Source organism: Eleutherodactylus coqui, chromosome 11 (genome assembly GCF_035609145.1).
Source record: "Eleutherodactylus coqui strain aEleCoq1 chromosome 11, aEleCoq1.hap1, whole genome shotgun sequence".
In the NCBI taxonomy this organism is placed as follows: Eukaryota; Metazoa; Chordata; class Amphibia; order Anura; family Eleutherodactylidae; genus Eleutherodactylus; species Eleutherodactylus coqui.
In genome coordinates this window covers 75232184-75260178 of record NC_089847.1, presented here as the reverse complement: position 1 = coordinate 75260178, position 27995 = coordinate 75232184, and the positions used below count along the sequence as shown (strand labels likewise).

The 27995-nt window shown below is 44.5% G+C and overlaps 1 protein-coding gene across 4 annotated transcripts in view; it reads right to left on the bottom strand.

Moving 5' to 3' along the window:
- Nucleotides 1-27995, bottom strand: part of RIPOR1 (RHO family interacting cell polarization regulator 1) — a 203909-nt gene that overhangs the window by 70400 nt on the left and 105514 nt on the right. For 3 of the 4 annotated variants that reach the window (XM_066582639.1, XM_066582640.1, XM_066582637.1), the window contains exons 2-3: nt 9756-9876; nt 1819-1971 (exon numbers count right to left, since the gene is read on the bottom strand). In XM_066582639.1, the coding sequence (XP_066438736.1) occupies nt 1819-1971; nt 9756-9850 (248 nt within the window). In that variant the 5' untranslated portion in view covers nt 9851-9876. Of the gene's footprint in view, nt 1-1818; nt 1972-9755; nt 9877-20734; nt 20757-27995 lie in introns of those variants that run through there. The other variant, XM_066582638.1, reaches the window with a different exon arrangement.

The following is a 27995-nucleotide window of genomic DNA, read 5'->3' as shown; positions in this document are numbered from 1 at the left end:
CCGAAGCCCACCTGCATTTAATCGGACGTTACCTCAGCTGTGATGGGCACTGCAATGGGATACATTAATGTACAGCCGGTGGGTTCCAGGGAGCCACCCATGCTGTGGGTGCACAAGGAATTCCCATTGCGGAGTTGTACCTGCCTGTGACTATTTATAAAAAACCACAGTCTGACTGGGGCATGCAGACACCTTGACAGAATGAATAGTGTGTGGCACATAGGTTCCCCATTGCTATGCCCACGTGTGCAGCTCCTGATGGCGGTGGCACAGGATTATATTTCTCATTGCTTCTGTACAGCATTGTGGGCTATTGCCCCACCCCTTTTAAAGAGGGTCGCAGCCTAGCCGTGCCAACCCTCTGCAGTGTGTTCCTGCGGTTCCTCCTCATGGCAGACGCACTTATAAATAGACATGAGGGTGGCGTGGCATGAGTGCAGCTGAAGGCTGCGCAGGGACACTTTGGTGTGCGCTGTGGACACTGCGTTGCGCGGGAGGGGGGGGGGGGGGTTGGGCAGCATGTAACCCAGGAGAAGTGGCAGCGGAGTGTCATGCAGGCAGTGATTGTGCTTTGTTGGAGGTAGTGTGGTGCTTAGCTAAGGTATGCATTGCTAATGGGGGCTTTTCAGAAGTAAAAGTTGTTGGGGGGGGGGCCACTCTTGCCGCTATTGTGGCTTAATAGTGGGACCTGGGAACTTGAGATGCAGCCCAACATGTAGCCCCTCGCCTGCCCTATCCGTTGCTGTGTTGTTCCCATCACTTTCTTGAATTGCCCCGATTTTCACAAATGGAAACCTTAGCGATATACAAAAATGCTCGGGTCGCCCATTGACTTCAATGGGGTTCGTTACTCGAAACGAACCCTCGAGCATCGCGATAATTTCGTCCCGAGTAATGAGCACCCGAGCATTTTGGTGCTCGCTCATCTCTATTAATAAACCTTTCATTTTTTTAAAGATCCCAGCAGGAAATCACTTAATTGCTTGAACCATCTCTTGCAATATACTTTTGTATTGTAGTATATACCCATTTTTACTGCTGCCTATTAAGCCCTGCCACAAGCGGGTGAGAACCCCACTGATCAGTAAAAGGCAATTTACACAATTATCACTCAAAATTAATTCAAACAACTGAATTTGAGTGATAATCGTTACATATAAACGCAGGCATCAGGCACTTTTCGATTGATCAATGATTTTAAGGTAAACTTAAAATTCATCCTTCAGCTACTAGAGATAAAGCAAGCATTTTTATCTGTCAGTAGACTGCAGTTATCTCCGCAGGGAGTCAGCAGTTAACATTGTATTCTGCAGACATCTGTGATGAGAACAATGCAGCTTTGCCCACAGCTGGGCATGTGATTAATCGCATGCTGTGCTCTGCAAACAGCTCATGGATGTCCTTTTGCATGCAAATGAAGATAAAGCTTCAAAGGCCATCAACACTTTATGCAAAAAGATCGCTAAGACTTTCAACCATTTGAAAGATTATCTTTGCGAGTAAATGGGACTTAAGTATTCCTCTATTCTGTGGATAGGGAAAACCCTGAAATTCTGGTAAACCTCTAAGTAAAATGCAACTTGACAGTACTGAAAACGCCTTCACAGAATTTTAACCTTTGAACCCTTATACATCACAGATTTGTTTTTATATGTGTGTTTGCAATACTAGTATTATAAATGTATAGAGCCACAAAATAAGGGTAGGAAGTTAAATTTATACAAATGTGTGTGTTGGATAAAAATGGAAACCTTGCAAAATGACAGCTGTTACAAAAGTACATTTAACCCTTTAATTCACTATGACGAGCACTCTTACCCCAGTCCCTTTTTTAAAGCATTATAGACCTCATCGACTCTGTCAGGCTGGGGCACCTTAGGAGGAGGAGACTTGTGTGACATAGAGAACATTCTACGAACTTTGAATCCAGACCTTCGGGAGAGTGTGGGTGTATGGAAAGCCGGACGATGTCTAGAAGAAAAGAATACTGTAAGTTAGATACAAAAACTTTTCTACAGATTCATCTAAAATTTCTGAAAAGTAACAATTACATTTAACATTTCTAACTAACACGATAAATGTGACAAAACAAATAAGTAATCCATACGTTAATGATTCACATATGTAAAAGTGCTTCATAGTTACTAACCAATAGAAAAACAAACAAACAGCAACCCCAACATTTAGCACGCTGATTTTCATTAACCCTTTCCAATCCACTGTCTGACGTCTGAAGACATTCTGCTCGAATGCTGTACAGCTTCGATGTCGGAAAACGTCCGGCAGGGTATTCTTACTGCATATTACTGGCCGCTCTGTTGTCGGGGGGCCTCTCCAGCATGTCCCATACCGTAGTACTGGCTCTAGCCAGCAGATGGCGCCATTGTATAATGGAAGAGAGAGAGAGCCCCCTAGGAAACCCTGAATCCAAAATTGGATTGCAAAGGGTTAACATTTTTGATAGATGTATTGAACAGTTCTGAAATGAGATTTTTTGTATCACTATTCTCAGGCCAAGTGGCCAATGTGAAAAGGCTCGTTTAGACAAACCGATTTATCATTTAAAAGAGTGAGTGTCGTCATCGCCAGCTCATTCACTGGTGCAACCTGTTTATACAGACATATACATCGTTGGCTCGTTCAAACAAGAAATCATTCAGAATCGTTCAGTCTGTAACATTCACAGTACAAGTGAATGAGAACAAGTCAATGATTGCTGCGCGTTAAACTGAACGATAAGTGAACAGCCAACGATGATTTTTATGCCTGCATAAAATGAGCGATTACACAGATCTGCAACTAAAAAGCTGTTTAATTATTTTCAACTAATTTCCATGTATTTTGGAGTGCTGAAAACAAAAAGAAAATTGAAAAAAATCCTAGATATCAGGATTTACCACAAAATGCAAAATTCTCTTCAAATTTAGCAAATTGTTCTCAATTTTTTTATTTTTTTTTATTTATTTTTTTAATCTTAGGGTTTTTAACTAAATTTAAAGTCAAAATTACTATTAATTAACTCACATCAGTGCATTTAAGATATACCATGCCAAAAAAACAACTTTCAAAGAAAAGAACTTCCAGAGTGAGCTAATGGAAACCAACATCAACATGTTGTAAGCTGACCGCGCAGGCTCTGACATGCATGGGCTTGATTTAATTTTTTTTTCTTGGTTCTCTCTCGCCTGTGGTACTATTGTATCTTGACGCCACCAGAAGTATGGGGGGAGACAAGATACAGGGTGCTTGACAGGGTGGCGACGTCCCCAGGAGCTGATCGGCTGCCATGAGCAAGGTCCTAGCACTCTGTAGCAATCACTCTCCCCGGAGCAGCCGTTCCCCTTCCTTCTCCCCGTGGCGAATCGCTAGGGGAGAAGGATACTGCGATACTGCAGCCGCTCTAGGCATCCGCCTGCTGTGAGGAAGAGCCCTCCCATCTACTCTGGCGAAGCCCTTGCGCTGTGACTTGCGATGCCACAGAGCATCTCCCCTGGCCATCTGCTCCCTCACAGCCTCCTCTGCAGATGTGTCTGTGCCGCCCCACAGCTCTGTCCCAGACGCCGGCTCTCTGCTGCTGTGGCGACTGACAGCTCACTTCCCTGCTCCGTTTCTGCTGCCGCTGCCAGTGACGCCAGCTCTTTGCTGCTGTGGCCACTGACAAACGAAAAGAGGAGTAACTCTCACAATCTCTGTGTTAGCACGTCATTCTTAAATCCTGTTTCCCCAAGTTAGAATTATGGCTCCGCTGAAGTGTAAAAATTTGCCTGACAGTTTGTTATTTCATGGTGAATATACAGTGTTGAAGCAACAGATGATTACAGACTTTGTGAAAAAAGTATACTTCGCACACGTCGGACTAAAACTTGGAGATCAAGATAAAGTTTGGGCGCCTCATAAAGTGTGCAAACGGTGTGTTGAGGACCTCCGAAATTGGTTCAAGGGTAAGAAAAAAGCTTTCCGTTATGGGATTGCTATGGTATAGTAGTGACAACTTGTTCATGCGATGTGAAAGGGTATAATTCCAAATGGAAGCATTCCATTTCATACCCCAATCTTCACTCAGAAATTTGTCCCATCCCCCATGGCACAGGGAGGAGATGAATGATTTGGTAAGAGACTTAAATCTTCCCAAAGATGCCACTGAGTTACTCAGTTCGAATTTATTATTGCCAGGTGTGTCTTTTTCATGGTTCAGACATCATGAAAAGGAGTTCGCTCCTTACTTTGCCCAGGAAGACAAGTTGGTTTATTGCATCGATGTAGAAGGTTTGATGGGTCAATTCAAAATCCATATATGATTCAACGCAATGGTGTCTTTTCATAGATTCTTCAAAAAAGTCTCAAAGCAGTTTTGCTCCACAACGGCGGCTTTTACGCTTCCAACCCTGTAGGTCATTCTGTACACTTGAAGGAAACCTACAAGAACTTGGAATTGGTTCTTCGTAAACTTAACTATGAAGACCACGGCTGGCTGATTTAAGGCCTTGTGCATGCTGCTTGGGCAACAAGCTGGATATACCAAATACCCTTGGTTTCTGTGTCTATGGGACAGTCGAGACCGACAAAATCACTGGACCAAGTAGCGTTGGCAGCCGAGGGTGCTCACAGTTGGTCAAAAAAATGTCCTCCGAGAAACTTTGGTACCTCCACAAAGTTCTTCTACCACCTCGCTTTATAAAATTGGGGTTGATGAAGCAATTCGTGAAATCACTTCCAAGAGATGGAGAATGCGTCAAATATTTGGTCATCAAGTTTCAGGCCTTTCAGAGGCAAAATTGAAGAAAGGTGTGTTCGTCGGACCAGACATTAGAAGGCTAATAGATGATGAAGAGTTCGTCAATACCATGATGGATTCTCAAAAAGAAGGGCGGATTGCATTTAAAGAGGTCATAGAGAAATTTTTAGGCAATACAAACGATCCTGACTACAAAAAGATTGTCGGACGAATGCTGAAAGCATTTCAAGCTTTAGGTTGCTTGATGAGTTTGAAAGTGCATGTCCTCCAATCCCACCTTGACTACTTTCCTGAAAATTTGGGAGCGGTCAGTTAAAAACAAGGTGAACGATTCCACCAGGACATTAAAAGAGATGGAAAGAAGATACCAGGGAAAATGGAGCATTACAATGATGGCAGACTACTGTTGGATGCTTCAGAGATATTCCAGATGCTACTCACAAGTGTAAATGTACCAAGAGGAGCCTCACAGGGAAGAGGAAACCATTTTAGTGTGTTTTAGTGGCTCATTTCAGTTCAAAAATGATTTTCATGTATAATTTGTAATTAAAAAATAATTTTATAAGTCTAAAGTCTATTTTCATTTATTTTGAGGTATTGCCTTATTTAACATAGATAATTGAATTGTCAGGAAACGTGATGTCCTATGACAAAACGGTGGTCAGTTTCGGATTCAGCATACCGAAAAATATAAAGATTACGTGGAATAACCAAAACCACTCTTGATTTTTTTTTTGGCAGACCCGTGTTATCATTTGGGTGTTGGCTCACTTTAGACTGAACAATTATTATTCACTTTCACTCCTTTGAATGATTTTTTGAATGGAAATCATTCGGTCTAAAAGCACCATAAGTCCTGGTGGTCCTGCCATGAGGAAGATAGAGCCTTCTATAGTTGCTCTGTCATACCAGTGCCGTGTTCTAATAGGGTCAAAGAGATGACTGCAGAGAAATTACTTCATTTTTAAACTACCAAATGTTCATTATCTGTCTGTGATGATTTAGTGATCCTGCACTGAACAGGGGGTTGGACCCAATGACCCTGGAGCTCCCTTGAAAATCTACCATTCTATGATCTCAAGCGGCTCAGATTTAGACTACACTTAAGGCCCAATGCCCACGGACGGGAGTCTGGCCGCGATTTCAGCTGCAACATCCATCCATAGACATGCCATGTTAAAAGATTCTTCCCTGCCCACGAACAGAAATCCACTGCGATTTTCCACTCCCGAGTAAGAATCGCAGCATGCTCTATTTTGCGCGGAGAAATTGCACAGACGGCTTCCATTGCAGTCAATAGAAGCTGTCCAACCAGCGGCAATTCCAAAATATCAATTTTGAAAACGCCACGAATTTGCGTCATCGCCGGCAGCATCATGCCCTGCACGCCGGTCGAGACACTCGCCATGGATCTCGACAGGCAAGTATAGGGTCTCTGGCTGGCACAGGGCTGATTCCATTGCGAGATTTTGCAGTCAGAATCCAACCCAGCGGCGTGGGCATGAGACTAAAGATTATTTTACCAAAAAACAAGAAAACAAGCATTATATATCAATGTAACCAAAACAGCAGGACTGAAAAAACAAGGTTTCTTCAATATGAAGGTGGATTTGCTACTTTGTTACTGCAAAAAGTACATTTCTGCACTAACAAATCAACAAAGTAACGAGATCTAAAACAAATGGCAAAAGCCAACAAAATTTATCATGACCCCAGAAGGTCATACAATGTTGGAAACAAAGGAATCTGAGGCCCTCAGTCTGCCTATAATCGTTGGTTACCAAAGCAGTTCCTTTGCACAAACCAAATAAGGAACTGCACAGGACAGTTCAACAATCTACAAATCCTGGAACACACAGTTCTAACAACTGGGTCAATTTGTACAGGATTTGATTAAAAAAAATAAAATAAGGTTTACAGTAACATCATGTGCTTCAAAGGCCACAGTTTTTTTAACGTCCAAGGATGGGAAGATCTTGTTTGTTAGCGTTTTGTTTCTTAGATACTGTTGCTTTGACAGAGAGTTTATTGTACAAATTGATTTCTATATGAGCTTCCAACAGCCCCTACTGGACAAATCCCAAATGATCCCTTATTGTCCCTGGTGGATCCTCTCCCCATCAGTACACATAGGATCTCCAGAATCAGATACTTGCACACATATATTGTTTAATACTCAGCCAACTTTACATTTCAGTGCTTACAGGGGCATCAAACCAGTGAAACAGAATCACCAACGCAGTGAACGAGGGCAAATGGTAAGCAACAATGTCCTATCATGAATGGTTGAGTTATGTGAGCCATTCTTAATTGGCACTAGGCCTCTTAGATACAGATCTTCCAAAATTGAATTTCACAGCAGGTAGCGCTGCCCAACTGTCCTCATCAGCTACGCAAATAGCATAACAGCATCCTGCTGGCTTTAGAAGCAGCTGAGTAATGGTGCATGCTGCTATTTAGTCTATGATCTACAACTACACCCAGCTCCTTCTCTATAAGTGACTCACTCAACCTCCCCTCCTCAGCATGGGGCATGCAGATATGCAGGTTATTAGCACCCAAATGAGAACTTTACAATTCTCCACATTATATATCTGCCAAGTGAATGTCCAGATATCCATTAACATGGAACGTAATAACTGGTACCGTGTTAGCCAGCAGAGCAAAATGTGATTGTTCTCAGTAAGAAATACTGATGTTACACAGATTCCTAAGCTTTTAAATCTACTTAGAATTCTTCATCAGGCCATAACAAAAATAGGACAAATAAATGCCCCATTTACACTGAAAGAGGATCGCTCAAAAGTCGCTCAAACGACAGTCTGAGTGACAGTTTTGAGCGATTATCTTTGAAGTCTATAGTAGCTAAGTAGCTACTATAGAGCTATGCAGGCACAGTGGGATACCGCCGCTATCTCTAGCTGAACAATACAGCTGTTTTGCATAAGCAAACAGCTGTAGTGTTCTCCACGCTTACTGCCCGTGCCCTGCTGCGAATTCACAACAAGACACAGGCAGAGAGAATCTTATCAGCGCAGCTGGCTCTGATAACAGCCTGCACCGCTGATAACGTGAAGTGAGTGATCAACAACTCGTGCATGAAAACTGCACAATGTCAGTGCATTTAGACAGAACGAGAATCGCACAAAAGATTATCTACGGTAACCAACAGCATAGAGCCGTAACGTCCACAGCCTGCAGGGCTTTAATCACCAGAGGAAGTGTGTCTTTACAGCCTTAGGGATTAAAGCCCAGCAAACCAGGACGTAAAAAGTCTATGGACTGGTCACTAAGGGGTTAAAGACTTGGTTACTGACAAATCTGTTCCTCTCTACAAAGATTGGTTAGTGTCATGCACATCTCTTTGCAAACAACTTTCAGAAGACATCTTAAAGGGGTTGTCTCGCGCCGAAACGGGGTTTTTTTCAACCCCCCCCCCCCCCCCCCCGTTCGGCGCGAGACAACCCCGATGCAGGGGTTAAAAAAGATCACCGGACAGCGCTTACCTGAATCCCCGCGCTCCGGTGACTTCTTACTTACCCGGTGAAGATGGCCGCCGGCATCTTCTCCCTCCGTGGACCGCAGGGCTTCTGTGCGGTCCATTGCCGATTCCAGCCTCCTGATTGGCTGGAATCGGCACGTGACGGGGCGGAGCTACACGGAGCCCCATTGAGAAGATAAGAAGACCCGGACTGCGCAAGCGCGTCTAATTTGGCCATTAGACGGCGAAAATTAGACGGCAACCATGGAGACGAGGACGCCAGCAACGGAGCAGGTAAGTGAAAAACTTTTTATAACTTCTGTATGGCTCATAATTAATGCACAATGTACATTACAAAGTGCATTAATATGGCCATACAGAAGTGTATAGACCCACTTGCTGCCGCGGGACAACCCCTTTAAGCTCCATTTAGACGCAACGATTATCGTTCAAAATTCGCTTTAGCGATCCAAAGTGAACGATGGTTTTGCTTTTAAAGATGAGCGTTTAAACGTAATGATTATCGTTGCAAAATGGACAATAAACGATAATTGAGCGATAGTTTGTTTGACTGGCATGTGCATCAGTGAAGGTAAAAAAATAAGGTAAAAATCGTTACGCCTGAACAATTTTCATTTAAACCAAACGATAAGCGAACCACCAAATGATGGATTTTAAGCGGACTGAAAGACAACGATGAATGAATTACTAACGAAAAGTGCACAATGGGCGTGCGTTTACATGTAACGATAATTGTTACGTGTAAATGGGCCTTTACAGAGATGTACAAAGCTAGAAATGGCTACAAAGTCTTGCGAAAGACCTGAGTGTACAGTAATCTACACTTAGACAAATATCTGTAAATGGAAAAAAAGGAAAAAAAAACGTGAGTTTGTTGCTAATCTCCCTAGGAGCGGACATCCTGCACAATGGGTAATCCTAGAAGAGGAGAGGAAGAACCCATGGATAACAGCAGACGACCTACAGAAAACTCTACAACATTTATGTTCATGCATCCTCTAATCTGTAGAAGACTAGTGTTCATTGCAAGACACAACAAAAGAAACCACTGTTATCCAAAAAAACCCCACAGCAACCCATCCCAAGTATGCCTAAAATCACCTGGAAGTGCCATAATGCTTCTGAGAAGATCTACTACGGACAGACGAGACAAAAGTGGAATGCTTTAGCACAAATGTGCAACATTATGTTCGGAGCAACAAGACAACTGCCCACCAATACCAAAACCTAATCCCAACTGTGAAAATATAAAGACAGCCGTCTATGATCTCACGGTGAAAAGTCATTCAGTCATTCAAAAAGACAATGACCCAAAGTACACCACAAGCACATCAACTGAAGAATGGTTGAAAAACAAGCAGGTCTGAGTTTTAGAAGGACCAAATCGGAACATAACAGGTGCGAATGCAAGTTACATCGTATAGATTTCTGTCTATATACAAATGTTAAACACACAATAAGTAATGAGGAAAAGGCAACAAATTTATAAAAGAATATACATGTGAAAGATGAACAAACCTGGAGCGTTCGTAGTTTGAGTTAACACCTGCAAACGATTGACTTCTAGTAACGGAAATGGGTGTGACCCTTGAAGACTGCATGGAGAGCGACATGGTGGACTGGGCCTTGTGTGCGCTCCCTGAAGGGAAATATACAAGAAAAAGAACATTATAGAGCACAGATACTAAACTGGTTGCATCTGGATATTGTGCCTGCTGCATTGTAGAACTGACAATCAACCATATGTAAAACCTTCCAAGATCCCATGTGGATGTATGTCGGGTTCAGGGGAACAGCACAAGGTTTAGGTATTGCCATTTTTAGTTTTATGTTGATTTACATAATACTGAATTTTATATATTAATTTGGCATTCTAAGGCATGGAAAGATGCCAAAAACCCGTGAAGAGTAAGAAATTCATAGATTATGTTCAACTGTGTAGATTACCAAACCTGAGCCTTTTTACTGCAACACTCAATGATGTCGATGAGCACACACACTAAGGCCACGCTCACACACAAGGTCAGCAAAACGCTGCGTTAATTGCTGTAAAATAGAGCAGACAGCACTCGAAAATCATGGCGTTTGAAGTGCGTGTCCACAAGGCTCCATTGAAATCAATGGGAGCGTTACACCGCGACGTTCAAAATGTCACTGTGGTCACGGTAAAAAATGGGTATGTGAGAGTGGCCCAACTATTATGGGTCCGTGTGCCGACCACGTTAGGCCTGGTTTATTTAAACATCTTTTTAGAAGTACAATGTATATCAAAGTGACAAAAAGTATATACCATTTTTGGATTAAAAAAAAAAAGACAAAACCAAAATATACAATTTGTATACTACAGGAAAATAAGTAGCTCCATAAAACGGTCCCCTCAAACCCCCACCCGTTATTAGTGTATCTTGACGCCACCAGGAAGTCCTGGTGGAGTCAAGATTGACAGGGGGTGACACCCCCCTGTTCCTGATTGGCCAGTTAGCAGCCTCCTCTCCCAGGCACTGGCAGTCAGTGAGCAGAGAATGAGGACAGGGAATCGTCGGCAGACACAGGAGCACTGGCAGACAGCGGGGTTGCTCCCTGTTGCCGTCCTCTGCCACCTCCGCTCCCCGCTGTCAGTCTCCCATTTTCTGGCCTGGTTCCTGGCAGCAGTCCTCTCCCAGCTGCTCTGCACCCCATTGTCAGTGTGCTCGTCTCCCCTGTAGTGTCCCCGCTGCTGCCAGCTCTGCTCAGCCACCTCCGCTCCCCGTTGTCACTCACTCCGTCACCCGTGTACCGGCCCAGCTGCTGACAGCTTGCTCTGCCACCAGCGATCTCCTAATCAGCCCTGTCTCCCCGTATGCATGCACAGGTGGGGGCTGAGCAGGGAGCGCACCGCAGGGAGGCTTCTGTGAAGAGGAGTAGGTGAGCTCTGCTGCATCAGCGTGATTTCTCCCTGCTCTCCACACTTAGGGCTCATGTCCACGGGGAAAATAGGATTTAGGATCCGCAGCGGATTTCCTGCATGCGGATCCGCACCCCATAGGGATGCATTGACCACCCGCGGGTAGATAAATACCCGCGGATCGTCAATAAAAGGCATTTAAAAAAAAATGGAGCATGAAAAAATCTGGACCATGCTCCATTTTCATGCGGGTCTCCTGCGGGGACGGCTCCCGCGGGCTTCTATTGAAGCCTATGGAAGCCGTCCGGATCCGCGGGACACAAAAATCATATTTTACTCACCCGCTCCGGTTCTTCTCGTCTCCGCGGCGCCATCTTCTCTCAGCCGCGGCCGGATCATTTTGCTTCGGCCCGGCGCATGCGCGGGGCACGTCACCGACGTCATCGTGCACATCCGCCGAGCCGAAGAATGAAGATCCGGCCGCGACGAGAGAAGATGACGCCGCCGCGAAGAGAAGAAACGGAGCGGATCGGAGGTAAGTTTATTCTCATTTATTTGCATTTTCAGCGCTCATGTCCGCGGGGCAGGAGGGACCCGCTGCAGATTCTACATGTAGAATCTGCAGCGGATCTGATTTTCCCCGTGGACATGAGGCCTTAGGGTTCGGGTTACTGCTCCTGGTAGGCTTACAATTGTAGCTGTAGAGCCTTCCATGCAGGCCTACACAGGTAATGCCTGAAGCCTAAGTGGACAACATACCCGATCCCTAACCGTTGAAAGCAGGGAAAAACCTCTACAGATGCTGCTTAAGAATCTTCAAGAAGCAGCAGGAATCCAGCCAATCAGGAGCTACGGGTGTAACAAGGGCGTTCCAGCATCTAAGCACTGTCAACCCCCTAGCTTCCTGGTGATGTCAAGGAACACTAATTACCCCCCCCCCCCCCAATTCTCCTTAAATCCAAGGATTCCATTTCCACACATAATAAATTGAGAAAAAGGAACTACCTATACTTAGTCTCTCCAGTAGACCAGTTACTTGTGTAGTCAAACTATATCAAACCTGTATTAGACTTGGACAGCAAATCGACATGTGAATAAGGCCTTGTGACATTAATACATTACCTAGCAGGCGCTGTCCGCTACGCTGCACTTCTCCTCTGAGCCAGGAAGTGCTAGCTCTGATTGGCTGACCAGTCTGCGCTTGAGAACCAGTCACTGCAGTGCTCAATGAAGCAATAAGAGCTATTCAATGCAATGGCTGCAATTGGTTCACCGAGTGCTGTAGTGATTGGTTCTCGAGCACCGCGGCTCAGCCAATCAGAGCCAGCACTTCCTGGAGGCTGGACTTTTGAACCCCCTGACCAGGAAGCCGTAACTAAAGACTACAAACAAGTGCGGCGGAGCGGACAACGCCTGTTTGGTAATGTATTATTTTTAATAAATTTTTGATGCAGCTAGGGCTTATTTCAAGGACAAACAGTAGGACTTCCTCCTGTAAAAGTTGCTTCGCATAGCATGAAAAACGTGATTTTGTGCGATGCAACACAAAGGAAGGTTCTATAGGGAAACATGGGCTACAAAACCTTGCAAATCGCGGCTGTATGGAGCATGCCACAATTTTTTTTCATCGCAATGTAGCAGCCTACAAAACTTGGCTAACGTGAAGGAACCCATTAGAAAGCACAGGTTTCACATACATGCCATTTGTAGCACTGTCGCATCGCAAGAAGATCACGCGATTCTGTCGCCCTTGTGAAAGCAGCCTGAATGTACTGATAAAGTCTTTACGCAGAAGTCCATACACCGAGTTTAATTAATCAGTTTACATTATAAATAAAGTCTACGGCAAGGAAAGCGGGAGGAGGTGCTGGAGAGCAGCGGCGGTAGGGAAACAGATGCAGCTGCAGTTTAGAGAGACCCTTCTGCCGGCAGAGTTTTTTGGACCTTTTGCACCTCTTGCAGCAAGGACAACTTTCATACTTTTGACACGTATAAATACATTTAAAGAATCAGCCTAAACTCATAAACAAACATTTTCTAAAATCTACATACGGCCCCCTGCACACGGGTGGAAATTCCGCAGCGGGATTTCCCACAGAATTTCCTCCCGCGCGCGCCTGCATAGGATTGCATTACAATACGCAGTCCTATACACACAGCCGTGATTTGTCCATGTGAAAACACATCGCGGCATGTTCTGCGAGACCCGCACAGATATGTCAGTAGTGAAGGGCCGGCTCCGCTCTGCGCATGCGCCGGCTGGCTGGAAGCCGAAGCACAGCAGAGACTGAAGACACCGGGAGTGGGTGAGCCGCAGATCTCTGCAGGGGCACGGGGCTGCACCCCGCTGCGAGAATATATATATTTTTTCAAACCTATCCCCATGACAGGTCATGAATGGTTAGTTGCCACAGACCTGCCACTCTGGTGATCATCTGAGTGCCCGGCCTGCTATCAGTGTAGTGTCGTTATCAGGAAGTGGAAAAGCATAGGTTAACAATAGAGTTTACCTGGAATACCCCTTTACAGTGTATCTAACTTTTTAGAAAAAGCTGCCATGTGTGTTATTTTCCCTTCTGTAGGCTGTATCTGTGATTCTCAGTTCTCTCTAGAGGGGTAGGAGGAGCCTGGCTGCTGTGCTTTATAGACTGTGCATAGAGAACTGCAAATTCTGCTCTCTGTTTGTAACTAATACAGAGACATATCATATAGGCCAGTGTACAGTAGTACTGATAAATGGAGATGTGAAGAAATGGCAGAAAATAACTGAAAATCAGCTCTAGCATTACTTCTGTGTGTGAGTGTATCTCCCTCATCCTATCTGCTCTCATAACTTCTCCCACGCTACTTCCCGTTATGCCGTCTCCTTGTAACACACAGCGAGCAGAGGACAGCAATCTAAGCGGAAGCAAGACTCCCAAGTGGCCAGCACTTTAGAGTGATTTTTCAGTAGTAAAAATCATTTTAGGTACATAAAGTAAATAGAAGTTTTGCTAGTTCACATAAGCAGTTTGCAAAGCTATTGAAGAAAATTTAGAAAAACTAGTGCCTGAGAAACGTGGAGTAATTAGTGGTCCACAGAAATCAGCGAGTGTACTGCTTTCATCTTCCCAAGGGTCCTGAGAAATGAGAGAATTGCTCCACTTCTCCTCTGCACTAGTGTGGATAACTCCCTCCATGGGTCGCTCACAACATTGATATGTAGACATTGCATCATCTATTGTGAACGGATGATGAGCCACAAACATTTTCACAAGGATCGCTACTTTAAAAAAAATAAATAAATAAAAAAAATAGATGATATTTTTGGACTGCCCGGATATATAGATGGTTGGCAAACATGATGTCAGCATCAACCAACAGTGATGGAAAGGCTTCTATGAAAGCAAAAGGTTTTATGTTTATAAGCGACGTGTTTATAAGCGACTAAACTATTCAAAGCTAAACCTCTAATTATTGCGAACAGAATAAATCCCAAGTATGAAATACCGTCAGTATCTGGTCAGTAAAACGTAATGAGGAGCAGCTCTCCCCAGTTTTAGTGAAACAGAGCTGATGTAAGCAGATTAGCGGCCTCACATCTGCTCAGGTGGCGTTCTACACAACTCCAACCAGATGGCTTTTGGCTGATCTGTCCTGAATCCCGAGTATTACACCATTATCTCCTGACAGCTAATTATCAGCATTTATGGCAAGTTCACACATCTTGGATTCCCACTGTAAGGGCTCTTTTTTATGGCCGTTTTGCGTATTTCGGTCCGTGAATACGCAGTTTATTCACAGATGGAAATGCGCAGATTCCCTACAAATGTTAAAAAAAGAAAAAAAAACTGTAAATCCACAACGAATATGCAGATTTACTGTGTATTTATGCAAGCCCATTGATCTGAATTGGCTATTTTGAGGCAGAATGCGCATCAAAATAAAACATGCTGCACATTTTTTTCTTTTTCACGCGACCGAAAAATGTGTGAAAGACACGCAGCTCTGAATGAACCAAATGAAAACAATTGGTTTTATTCACTGCATATTTACATTTGTGTGAATGAGCCCGAAATCCGCACCAAATCGTGGAAATTGTGGCGTGGATTTGACAGTTTGTGGATATTTCTTTGACCATTGCAGCTACCATAAAGCAACCCTCCACCACACAGTATTGTCTATACAGAGAACCCAGGGAATATATGTGCGTTTTCAATATGGCTACCTGCAGAGAAGTAAAAAAAACCTGGTAGAATAAAAAAAACAAAACAAAAAAAAACACACGCATACTATTTTTATTCTGAATACTCACATTAATGAAACTATAAATTAAACATACAAAACAATTCATTTAAGCCATGGTAGTAACTACAAATCCATTTCAAGCCTTTGGGTCTGCACCAGCAACACTGAAGGCAACTATCCTCTAAGGCCGCCTGCAGACGGCCGGGTCAGATCCTGCTGCGAGAATTCTCGCAGCAGGACCCGACCCGAGCCCCTGCAGAGAGCAGTGCGTCACTCACCTGCTCCCGCTGCCCCGGATCTTTCATGTGCCGGCGCATTGCGCAGACCGGAGCCGGCGGCCGGGGAGTGACATTTCTGTGTCACTCCCCACAGAAATAGAGCATGCTGTGATTTGTTTTCTGCGCAGGATTTCGCGCAGACAAATCGCGTCCGTCTGCATAGGATTGCGTGTTGTAATGCAATCCTATGCAGGCGTGTACGGGCGGAAATTCTGCAGGGAATCGCACTGCGGAATTTCCGCCCGTGTGCAGGAGGCCTACGGGGAACATGGGGAGTCTTGTCAGGAATCACATCCACAGCCGAAAAGGTTTTGTTCTTGACACCACATGTCCCCATGTAAGCAGTAGACGTACTGCCAGAAACTATATTGTATCAGGGACGGATGATGGCATCAACAATCGCCTGTCCGCAGTGCATTGGCCTGTGGGATGGCCTTTTAAATGAGATCCACTACCATTGATTGGCGCCCAAGATATGGCTGAGCCACATTAAAGGACTAGAAGACTGTGCAATTTAGGAAACGTTTGTATACAGAATTCGCTCTAAATGTTTTTCTTTGTAGAGCAAAGATCTCATTATGTCTATCATAAAGGGAAACCAGCATTATACAATATAACACTCAACTACTTCTAGCCAGTTGTTCCAAATGCTACTTGCACCAAAAATGAGGAAAATTGGCTTCTACCTCATCAGGGTTTTTTGCTTTCCTCTGGATCAACATTGGCTGGTAACAAGCTGAACTGGATGGATAGGTGTCGTCTTTTTTCAGCCTTACACACCATGTATGTTAAAGGGGTTGTCCCGCGCCGAAACGGGTTGGTTTTTTTTCAAACCCCCCCCCCCCCCATTCGGCGCGAGACAACCCCGATGCAGGGACCTAAAGAAAAATCCGCACAGCGCTTACCTGAATCCCCGCGCTCCGGTGACTTCTTACTTACCGGCTGAAGATGGCCGCCGGCATCTTCTCTCTCCGTGGACCGCAGCTCTTCTGTGCGGTCCATTGCCGATTCCAGCCTCCTGATTGGCTGGAATCGGCACGTGACGGGGCGGAGCTACACGGAGCCCCATTGAGAAGATAAGAAGACCCGGACTGCGCAAGCGCGTCTAATTTGGCCATTAGACGGCGAAAATTAGACGGCAACCATGGAGACGAGGACGCTAGCAACGGAACAGGTAAGTGAATAACTTTTGATAACTTCTGTATGGCTCATAATTAATGCACAATGTACATTACAAAGTGCATTAATATGGCCATACAGAAGTGTATAGACCCACTTGCTGCCGCGGGACAACCCCTTTAAACACTATGTAAAACACCCCCCTCCACATTCAGGTGTGATTTTACCACATGCGGCCTTAGAAAGGGTTCGTACAAACAAGGATCAATGATTAGCCATGAGACTTCACACTCTCATTCAGGTCAGTGGGGTCGCGGTGTGACTCACAGGTTGCTATGACAAGCAGGTAACAAAAATCTCAACCTTCCAATTTTTTGTAACGTGCAAATCGCGGCCACTTGTGTGTCGCACTACAGGCCTACTGACCTCTATGACAGTGCGAAGTTGTAGGGGGTACGCAGCAATCTTTGGCGACATGGCCTCTGGGGTGATCAAAAGTCACCGTGTAGCCCTGAACAATTTGCTTTATCACATATGTGATAAACGTTAAGTACTACAACTATTTGGAAATGCACTAACAAATAAGTACTGTGCCGAGTCCATAGAAGAAGAATGCCTAGTTACATGTATGTTCTGCGACATTGCAGAATTCTTGTTAAGAAAAGTTATCCGACTGCATGCCCAATAACACTAATAGGAAATACTATACTGTTTTTATAATAAAGATATGTTTTTATATGACAAAATACAACAGAATAAGGGGGTATTTAAGAGAATTGTTCCACTGCAAAACTGCAGCATTTTTGTTAAAAGAATAATATGATAACGAAGATCAATACAAAAAAGCAATGTCACATAAATACCCCCTGAACATATACTCAACCTGATTAACATGGGTTGTCTACCTGGGGACAGTATACAAAGTGCTGGTTATAAACACACAACCTAGAAGCCTGTAAATGACAAGTACATGGAGAGTTTAGTACAAAGCCCCAGTTTTCCTTGACAAATGTACCTCATCCATATCAAGTTACAACTCGTCCCGCGGCGCAGCGCCTCTTCATATTGTAGCAAGCAGACAAAGAAGGATCCTCAGACGGCTTAATCCGACTTACCCAGCAGATAAGAACTCTCACTCCCATTCTCCTGACAAACCGCTCATTCACATTCCTTACATTCCTGTTTTGTAGCGGGTCAGATCACTACCTGGTACTAAACAGATTGCCAGTCTATGCCCGTTATTAGGAATAAACATCCTATAGCCACAACTTATCCTGCAGCACTTCACAACTAGGGAGGCAACAAGTAAATCCAGGACAGAAAAGAAGTAAAAATAATGAAAACAAAGAGGAAGAAGGAGACAGAGAAGCCGCTTCCCGTAAGAGCATGGGAGGAGCGACGTAACTCTTTGGGAGGGGGGCTGTCCAGGTGATTAGTCCTGGGCATTGGCAGTGTGAATTTAAATAAATCTGCATGAGCCAATTACCCAGCAAATACCTGAGCCAACACCGCTATATACAGCAGACTGATGCCACATGGGTGGCGGGGTGAGAGGAATCTGGCCAGGCCAGTTGTATATGGCCTTGGACTGTGCTTGTAACCACTATCAAATACATTGGCCTTCTTAAAATAATAGATTTCAAGATCTGCTTAAAACTGTGAATATTAGGCGCATTTCTAACAGTCCAGAGTAGCCAGTTCCACAGAATGGGTGCAGCACAGTAAAAGTACTTCTGCCGACAGGAGAGGATGTAATCAGAATGAATAATTGTTCAGTGAGAACAATACAAATATTTCTCGGAAACAGATAAAACTATTTTAAAGTGAACCCGTCACGACCTCCAAGCTCCATAAACTGTTAGTGCTCAGAAGTCTAGGGAACGGTGCTTCATACTCACCGTGTGCCCCGTTCCTGAGCTGTCCCCGTGGAGTTGCTGCTCACTGCCTTCTTCAAATCCCACCAAGGATTTTTTATGGGCTTTATGGATTTTCTTGAAGTCCCTGTCTGTGACTATTCTAGGACTTCTTCTGAATCCAAGCCTTGGTGAACTGAGGTTTGATTGGGGTCATTATACTGTTAGAAAGTCTAATGATGCCCAAGTTCCATCTTCCTCACAGAAGGCATTGTGATTTCTCCCAGGATTTCCTGAACCTTGATTGAATGCATCTTACTCTTCCCACACTGTAGGTTTTCAGTGCCAGAAGAAGCAAAGCAGTCTCACGGAGCCGCCTGCATTGCTTTACTGTAGGCAGGATGCTTTTTTCAGGGTATGCTTCATTTTTCCTTCTCCAGATATACTGCTGATCCATAGGCCAGAAAAGTTCCAGTTTTAGATCATTGCTTCGCAGAACAGAATCCCAAAACTTGTGGCTTTGAGCATATGTGAGTCAACATTTCTTGTGCTTTTGGGTCAGTAGAGGTGTGTGTCTTGGAGTGGACTTGGTAAGATTTTTTTTTCTTTTAAAGAGCAATCAAAACCTTAAAACGCATCATTTTGAGACTGTCAAAACAGCTTTTATATTATTGTCCGATTTCCTGTTTTTTCTACAAATTTAGCACTAGTTGCTGCTGTTTCACACTTTGAAGAATTATGCTGCACTTCCATTCCCTACCACTAGAGTAGTAAAGTAGTAATAAACCCAACACTCCGTTACCCCCCAACACAGATGATCAACATTGCCTTTTGTAGCGGCAATCTTGTTTCCTGTTTCGGCCAACAATGCATTCAGATTCTTTCCCCTTTTTACATGTTGTGGCCTTGTGCATTTTTTTTTATTCTGCACTCAATACCTCATAATAACAAAGTTAACAGAATGTTAGACATCTTTAAAAAATTAAAAACTAACATTTTGCACTGAAGTATTTGCACCCTGTACTTCGTAGTTAGTTGAAGCACCTTTGGCAGTAATTACAGCCTCCAGGCTTCTTGGGTAAGATGTCACGAGGTTTGCACACTTGGACTTGGGGATTTTCTGGCATTCTTCTTTGGAGATCCCCTCAAGCTCTGTCAGGCTGCATGGGGACCGGCTGTGGACAGCCATTTTCAGGTTTCTCCAGAGATGTTTGATTGGGTTCAAGTCAGGGCCTTAGCTGGACTACTAAAAGGTCATTCACAGAATTGTCCCCAAGTTACTCTTGCTTTTTACTCTCATTGGAAACAATGGGTGACATCACCCACAAAAATAGGATATACTGCAATCCCACACTTCTGTGGGATATGGAGTGCAGAATGATAGGGGAAAAACTTTTTTTTTTTAATATGCACAAGTTCCACAACATAACAAAATGTAAAAAAGTGTAAGGGCTCATGTCCACGGGGAAAAGAAGAATTAAAATCCGCAGCGGATTTTAACTCTTCTCCCGCGCGCGGATCCGCACCCCATAGGGATGCATTGACCACCCGCGGGTAGATAAATACCCGCGGATCGTCAATAAAAGTGATTTTAAAAAAAATGGAGCATGAAAAAATCTGGACCATGCTCCATTTTCATGCGGGTCTCCCGCGGGGACGGCTCCCGCGGGCTTCTATTGAAGCCTATGGAAGCCGTCCGGATCCGCGGGACACAAAAATCACATTTTACTTACCCGCTCCGGTTCTTCTCTTCGGCGCCGCGCCATCCTCTCTCAGCCGCGGCCGGATCATTTTGCTTCGGCACGGCGCATGCGCGGGGCACGTCACCGACGTCATCGTGCACATCCGCCGAGCCGAAGAATGAAGATCCGGCCGCGACGAGAGAAGATGACGCCGCCGCGAAGAGAAGAAACGGAGCGGATCGGAGGTGAGTTTATTGTCATTTATTTGTATTTTCAGCCCTCATGTCCGCGGGGCAGGAGGGACCCGCTGCAGATTCTCCATGTAGAATCCGTAGCGGGCCCGATTTTCCCCGTGGACATGAGGCCTAAGTGTCTGCAAGTACATTGCATTGCGAAAGTATTTAACCACATGGGATATCAAACCGTGTTGGAGTACCTAGACTAGCCGCATTACCTAGCTCCAGAGAACGGTCTTCACCAAGCGGTTCCCATTCTTCTTGTAACCATCTCCTAAGCTACTCTTCTGAAGACATGTTCTATCTTCCTATGATGGCACAGAAAAATGGAATTCACTGTGGGCAAATAGATCATGAAAGTAGCCGTTCACTGAAGCACGAAATGACCCAAGAAAGCTCAGTTACTGATATCATGAACAAGTTTTATTTATATAAAAGGAAGGGGGGAACACAGAAAAATGAGCCCTCCGTAGACGTCTAATATAAATGTACACATGGACTACAGACAGCCATCCTCTGGAAACACTTCATAACAAGAAATCAATGCAAAGTAACTGTTAAAGCACAGGAAAAGGAAAGGGTTGGGCGAGTACAACAAAGAATACTCGGAAACAGATTGTTTTCCCACTGGAGCATCTTAAATAACAATCTCACTACGCATGACACATAAGGCACAACTGCCATAATACTAAGGCATTAGGTTACAGCAGAACGTATGATGGAAGGGAGGGGGGTTGGTGAAACTCTTCTGCAAGTAAGGGCAAATTCACATTCATTCACCTCGCGGTTTTTGTAGCGACTTTGGAAAGTTGCTGCAAAAACAGCAACGTGACATGTTAATAAACTTCAAGGTTTAAACAAAACATATATTACAGAGTCCATGATAGAAAAACAAACTGAGAAGATGCAACAGGCGGAGCTATCTTTTGAGTGATAATCGTTGTGTGTAAAGGTGTGCCCATCGGGCACTTACAGTGCACATTTCAGCCATCACTGACTTCAGGTCAGCATGAAATCCATCGTCCCTTATAAGAGGGACTGTATGCGGAGTTCTCCGTGGGCAGCGCTGATAACGTTCTTTAACAGCTGCTGTCCCACTGGAGAACAAAAGCGATGTATTTAGAGAACAGAACACCCACTGTTCTCTAAATGCATGCAAATGAAGTACTAATTGGGTGATTAGCCCACTAGTACCTATGCAAAATGAGCACTCAAAACTGACAAGTTTCTGATGAATTTTGAGCAATAATCTGTGTGTGTAAATGCACCTTAACGCTGCAGGTCCACGGGCGTTTTTGCAGTGCGTCCCTGAGGCGATAATCCGGCCGCAGGGAATGTAGTGCACGCTTTACATAGCTTTGCTATGGGAAGCACAGCCCCCCCTTGTCCACAAGTGGAGAATCATAGCGATTCTTGGCTCGTGGCCAGCAAATCGCAGCATGCTGTGAACTGCCACAGTGAGCCAATCTGTCAGATAGGCTCACAGCGGAGATCCGTCCGCTGGCTCCTGCTCCCTGGTGGCAACTCCCGCGGGGATACCGCAACGCCAGTGGACAGGCAGCCTAATAGTGATAAAAAATTAATTGAGCAATAAAACACAGATCTCCCGCATGATGTATTTATGCCCAGGACTGTAACAAGGAGTCGCTCTCTACGTCTGGAGGAAAGAAGGTTTCTACACTGACATAGAAGAGGGTTCTTTACTGTAAAGCTGGTAGAATTGCCTGAGGAAGAGATGAATTCACTAACAGAGTTGCTCCGTTGAAAACAATGCATGATCTTGCATAAAGAACATGCTGCAATGTGTTTCCCTCATATCATCGCATCACGGTGCCATGCAGGAAAACTTCACTAATGTGAATGAACCCATACAAAAGAATGGGGTTCATATTTGTGTGTTACGTGATTTTCACGCCAGTGAGAAGGCAGCCTCGGGTCTGTGTTTACTAGAATTTTTTTGACAGACCCATTAAAAAAATTCTATTAAAAAAAAAAGCCACTCTGATCTGCAATTGTTTCAGTTATGCTCCATTTCTCATTAGTTTGTGATGGATTTGACTATACGCCATCTGCGCTTGCGCAGCAGAGAGAACCGGAACTAGAACGCATTTGTATATTCACATGAATGATTATTCCGTCCAATTTTCAGGCTGAAAAAAATTGATCCGAAGTCGGACGGAATAAAGCCCATTCATCTCAATAGGAGCATTCACGTGGACTTTGTGTTACTTAGATGAACATTCCAAGCAACAGAAATCACAGCGTGTCCTATTATGGTGCAATCTGAACATTGCCCATTCAAGTCTATGGTGGCATGTAAAAAAATGGATTGCACTTGGATGATGCAAGTGTGAACAGCTTTCAATGCATGTAACCATAATACCGTAAAAGAAATGTTTGTGAAAACTTTTTATACGCTCATTAGAAACACAGACCAAAAACAAAAAAATATTTGAGCAGAAAATTTGCAAAATATCGGACTAATTTGCGCAGACCAAAATCATACTCGCCCATGTGATAGCTTTAAATGGAATAAATAATGGATAGAAACAGAAACCATTCCATCATTTGAAGTCAATGGGACACGGCTGCATTATAGTTCCTTTTTGAATAGAAGATATGTGACTTGGGCCATTCACTTCATCCAAAAAAAGGCAACCGTAACATAACAGATGGAATCTGAAGCAGATGGTAGAGATATTTCCCCATTGAAATGAATGGGACTTTTAATGGATCTGTGCATTTCGGTGTTTTTGGTCAGAGAACAGAATACAGATGTGAATTGTGCCTTATAAGCTATAGTCACTAGATTACTGGAGAAGGGATTTATTCTGATTGCCAGATTTGGCATTGAAAAGAATTAATAGTTTCCAACTGGACAAATCCTCTAATAGTGCCATGCTTCTGATAGCCCTAATAATGTGACTGCTGTGCTGTTTAGTGCCCCCCAAATACAGGGAGTCTCTAAAGCAAAGGTCCATTTACACGTAACGATGATCGCTCAAAATTTGTTCAAATGACAGAATCTCATCGATCGTTAAAGGGGTTGTCCTGCAAAATGAAGTAAAGGTAGCCACTTCTGTATGGCCATGTACATGCACTTTGTAATATACATCGTGCATTAAATATTGGCCATACAGAAGTTATATACTTACCCCCCTGTGTTGGCGTCCCCGTCTCCATGGCGCCGACCGAATCCTTCTCCTGAAAGACCAGCTCTCCGGCGCGAGCACGCTGGAGCGGCCCCTTCAACGGGACAGAAGAGGCAGACTGCGCAAGCGCGTCTAATCCAGCCAGGAGGATTCGGTCGGCGCCATGGAGACGGGGACGCCAACACAGGGGGGTAAGTATATAACTTCTGTATGGCCAATATTTAATGCACGATGTATATTACAAAGTGCATGTACATGGCCATACAGAAGTGTTTACCTTTACTTCATTTTGCGGGACAACCCCTTTAAGTGTGAATGAGAACAAATCGCTCGCTTGTTGTTCCCGGTTGTTTAAGCCAACTTTTCAGTCAAGTTAAAAAACCTCGTTGGCTTCCCATAGGAGGCGAGGCGCTGAGCGAGAAGCGGACAAGAAGCCCGCAAGCTGGTGGCCTTTCTGTGTAAATGCCCTGCACAAGCGCCGACGACCTTAGTGGTGCTCGTGCCGTCGCTTAAATGATTGTCGGTCCATGTAAACGGCCTCCAGTCCCACTTTTATAGATGTATTACCCAGCTAACAATCTACGTGAGAGGCTGTTTTTGGATTTATATGATGCACAAAGATCCCAATTTTATCCACATTATATGGATTCAGTGTGAGCAGAGACAAACATCGATGCGGTAAAGGAACTCCTGCCAGGCTCTGCCGAACTGCGTGAGATTGTTTTCCGTCTCGCGCTCTTTTGTCGCACAAAGTAAAAACATTTATCTTTGTGTTTGTGAGTGCCGGGTGTAGGGACAGAGACCAACCTGGTGGAGTTGGGCAGAGCCCGGTTACCGCATAGATGCTTGCCTCGTTCCCCACATGGCTCACATTAAATTGATGCAGTGCGGATAAAACCTGGATCCTTGTACGCCATACAGATCAGACAACAGCCTCTCGTGTACAATGGTGGCCGAGTACAATAGATTGTGAAAGTGAGACTCCCTGTACATGGTGTAAGAATAACACTGCTATAACTAAAGTAGCCTCCAAAAATAGTGACACAGAGAATGCTTCTAAAGATAGAGTCCTACAGATTACGGGAGCACAGCATGAATGGTGCTATATAAAGTACCAGGGCATCGCCCTCCAATGTAAATCCTGCGGCTTCGCCGTGCCGCAGTCTTACAGCTCCTTCACACAAGCGAGAAAATTGGACGATTTTCCTGCACTGTGAGAGGGAGTGAAAACGCATGATTGCGAAAGCAATAAATTTCAATGGTTTCATTCTCATTTGTGATGTTCTCATGCCTGCGATGTTGAGGGGAAAAAAAAAAGTTCTTTCTGCGATATTGTCCATTGTTATCAATGGGGCCGGCGGCGGCAGCAGCATCGCCCCTATTCAAAATATAATGAGAACATCGCAATCCTCTGCAGCTGCTGTGACAGCAGCGGCAGGGGATTCCTTCATTCCCGTAGGGAGTCACCCTCATTACTGAACATTGTGGCGGCAGGGGATTGTGATGTTCTCCCATTGCTTTCAAAAGGACCGGCGCTGTTGCTACCCCATTGAAAGCGATGGAACGAAGGGACCCCCCGCAGCAATGCGAGGCTGTTTTCACATGAAAATGCCTTGCATCTAGGGATTCCACATGCATTGCGAGCGCGATATCGGGCCGTACAACTTGGCCCGACACTACACTCGTGTGATGTACCCGTCAATGCAGGCATTTTCAGGCAAAACTGCCTCATCTCACTTCAGTAAACTTGGGATCCTCTGGCGCAGCTTTCAGCCATGTAGGAGGATCGGCAAGTGTTCCTCATTGTTTTCAATTGGAAATCTCACATAGCACGTCAAGCCATGCGTTTTCCTGTCCCATTGAAAACAATAGGCGATGCGTGCCAAGGAACACAAAAATATAAGACATGCCACAATTTTTAGCTCATGTATATGACTCCACTCAAAAGAATGGGGTTCATATTCATGCACGATTTGTGCATCTCGCAACGCACAAATCTCAAGGCATTTTCTCAGCCGCGTTAAAGCGGCCTAAAAAGGACATTTCACAGCACCAAAAGCGCAAGTCTGACACTACAGCTTTATAACTGTCTCTCCCGATTTGCAAAGCAGGATTTTATCTTGGTTGTTTTGTGATCTCTAGGCCCCCTCGTTTCCCCACAACTAGTAGTTACTCTCCACATCGGCTTATGCTAACTAATAATTAAAGGGGCTGTGCCAAGTTTTATAGCCATTCCCTATCCAAAGCAAAGGGATAACTTTATCATTGGTGGGAGACCAACCACTGATAACCCCATCAACCTTGAGAAGGCAATCACGAAGGTCCCCACATGAACAAAGCGGTGGTCACACATTCATTTCAATGGGCACTGGAGATGGCCAACTGCTCATGCTTGCCAATTTCCAGTGTTCCCAGTGAACTGGGTTGAGGAACGGCATGCATGCACAAACGTTGCTTCACTGATCTTCAGAACCCCAGCTGTAGGCTTTATTGGTACCATTTTGAGGTACATATGGCCTCTTAATTTACTTTTATTGCATTTTTTTTGAAAGGCGGAATAAACATTTTAACCCTGCTTTTAAATAGCACTTGCCAAGCGGGCTAAAAAGTATGTTCAATTTATTGTACAAGTAGTTACGGATGCAACAATACCAAATGTGTTTTTTTTCTTAAATAGAGTGAAGTGCACAAAAAACGTTTACTGTTTTTATAGGTGACTGGAACCTGCAGTGCTATGATCACTCTGATCATACACTGCAGTACTTTTGTATTACAATGCATTATCGATTATCAAAGCGAACAGAGTAATATTGATTACACGGCGGAGGGTCAATGACGTTACAGAGGTTACTCCCTCCCTTTTACATGCAGTGATGAACATTGATTGTGGCATGTTAGGGGTTAACAGCTTGCTGGCTCTTATTGGCTGAGACAGTCAATAAATGGCTGTGATTGGGCATCAAGCCAGCGCCGAGAATCAATCACAGCAATCTATTTCTGGAGGCAGGGTTCTCAAACCTCGCTTACAGCAATAGATCATCTGTCAGTGCAGGGGAAGCCCGGAGCAGTGGAAGAGACCAGCGGCTGGGACCCGGACGGCAGCTGCTACGTGAGTATTGCTTTTTTTCCCCCATTTAGTGTAGCTAGGACTGATTTTCTAGGTAGGGCTTATATTGCAAGCCCTCCCGCCCAAAAAATTGGTGTGCGGTTTTGCCACATTTTCAGCAGTGCTGAAACCGCTGCCCATTCATTTCAATGGGCGATGCAGAGCTGAAAACGCCCAAAGATAGAACATGCCTCGCTGTCAAAGTGCAGCATTGGAAACACTGCGTTTTGACACTTCTGTGAGCAGCCCCATTGAAATGAATGGGAGCGCTGTACAGCGTTTAGCACAGAGCTGAAAACGCAGGGAAAAAATGTACAAAAATGCCTGTGTGAGGGAGGCCGAGGCACGACATTCCAGGACCATTTTTATTTGGTCATTGATAGAGCTGTGCGAGTGCTTGTCTTTTAAGGATGACTTGTAATTTTTATTGGTACCATCTTGAGGTTTATATAACTTTTTGATTACTTTTTATTCACCTAGCAGGCGCCGTCTGGGTCCCCGCCGCTGTTACTCTGAGTTCCGGGCAGGCTGCCAGGCAATTGTCAAGCTGACAAGTATCTATTGCTAGTGAAAGGGATTAAAATCCCCGCCTCCAGTGAGAGATTGCTCTGATTAGCTGAGCCTGAATGGCTGTGATTGGTGCATCCAGTGCTGGCTGCCATTGGCTCAGACCACTGACACTCAGCCAATCAGAGCTAACTCTCGCTGGAGGCGGGGTCTTCAAACCCCATCACTAGAAAAAGATCCTCCGTCGGTGCTGAAAAGTGAGGTGAGCTTCAGAGAGCAACAGGAGGGACCTGGACCGCACCAGCTAGGCGAGTATTGATTTATTTTTTTCATCATCCTTGGCTGAGTTTTCAACTATGCTGAAAACACAGCCAGAATATTGTCAAAAATGCATGACAGCGCTGCTCAAACCGCAGTAAACGCAACGTTGAAAAATGCTGTGTTTCTGCAAACGCCTGTGAGGGAGGCCTAACTGAGCATATGGAAATTGGAACTTGTTACATTGGGTTGAAAATTGTATAAGGATCCTTACAAAGACAACCAATCGACAAAGAGCGTTTCTGTGCGCCCTCTGCAAAGTGCCTTCATGACACAGTCTATGGGGTTTCATTATACAGGAATTCTGCTCATTGCAATAGTGACTTCTTGAGAGAACACAGAGACAAGTAATTTCCAGGTGGACACAATGAGATCACATGACAAAAATGAAGGAAG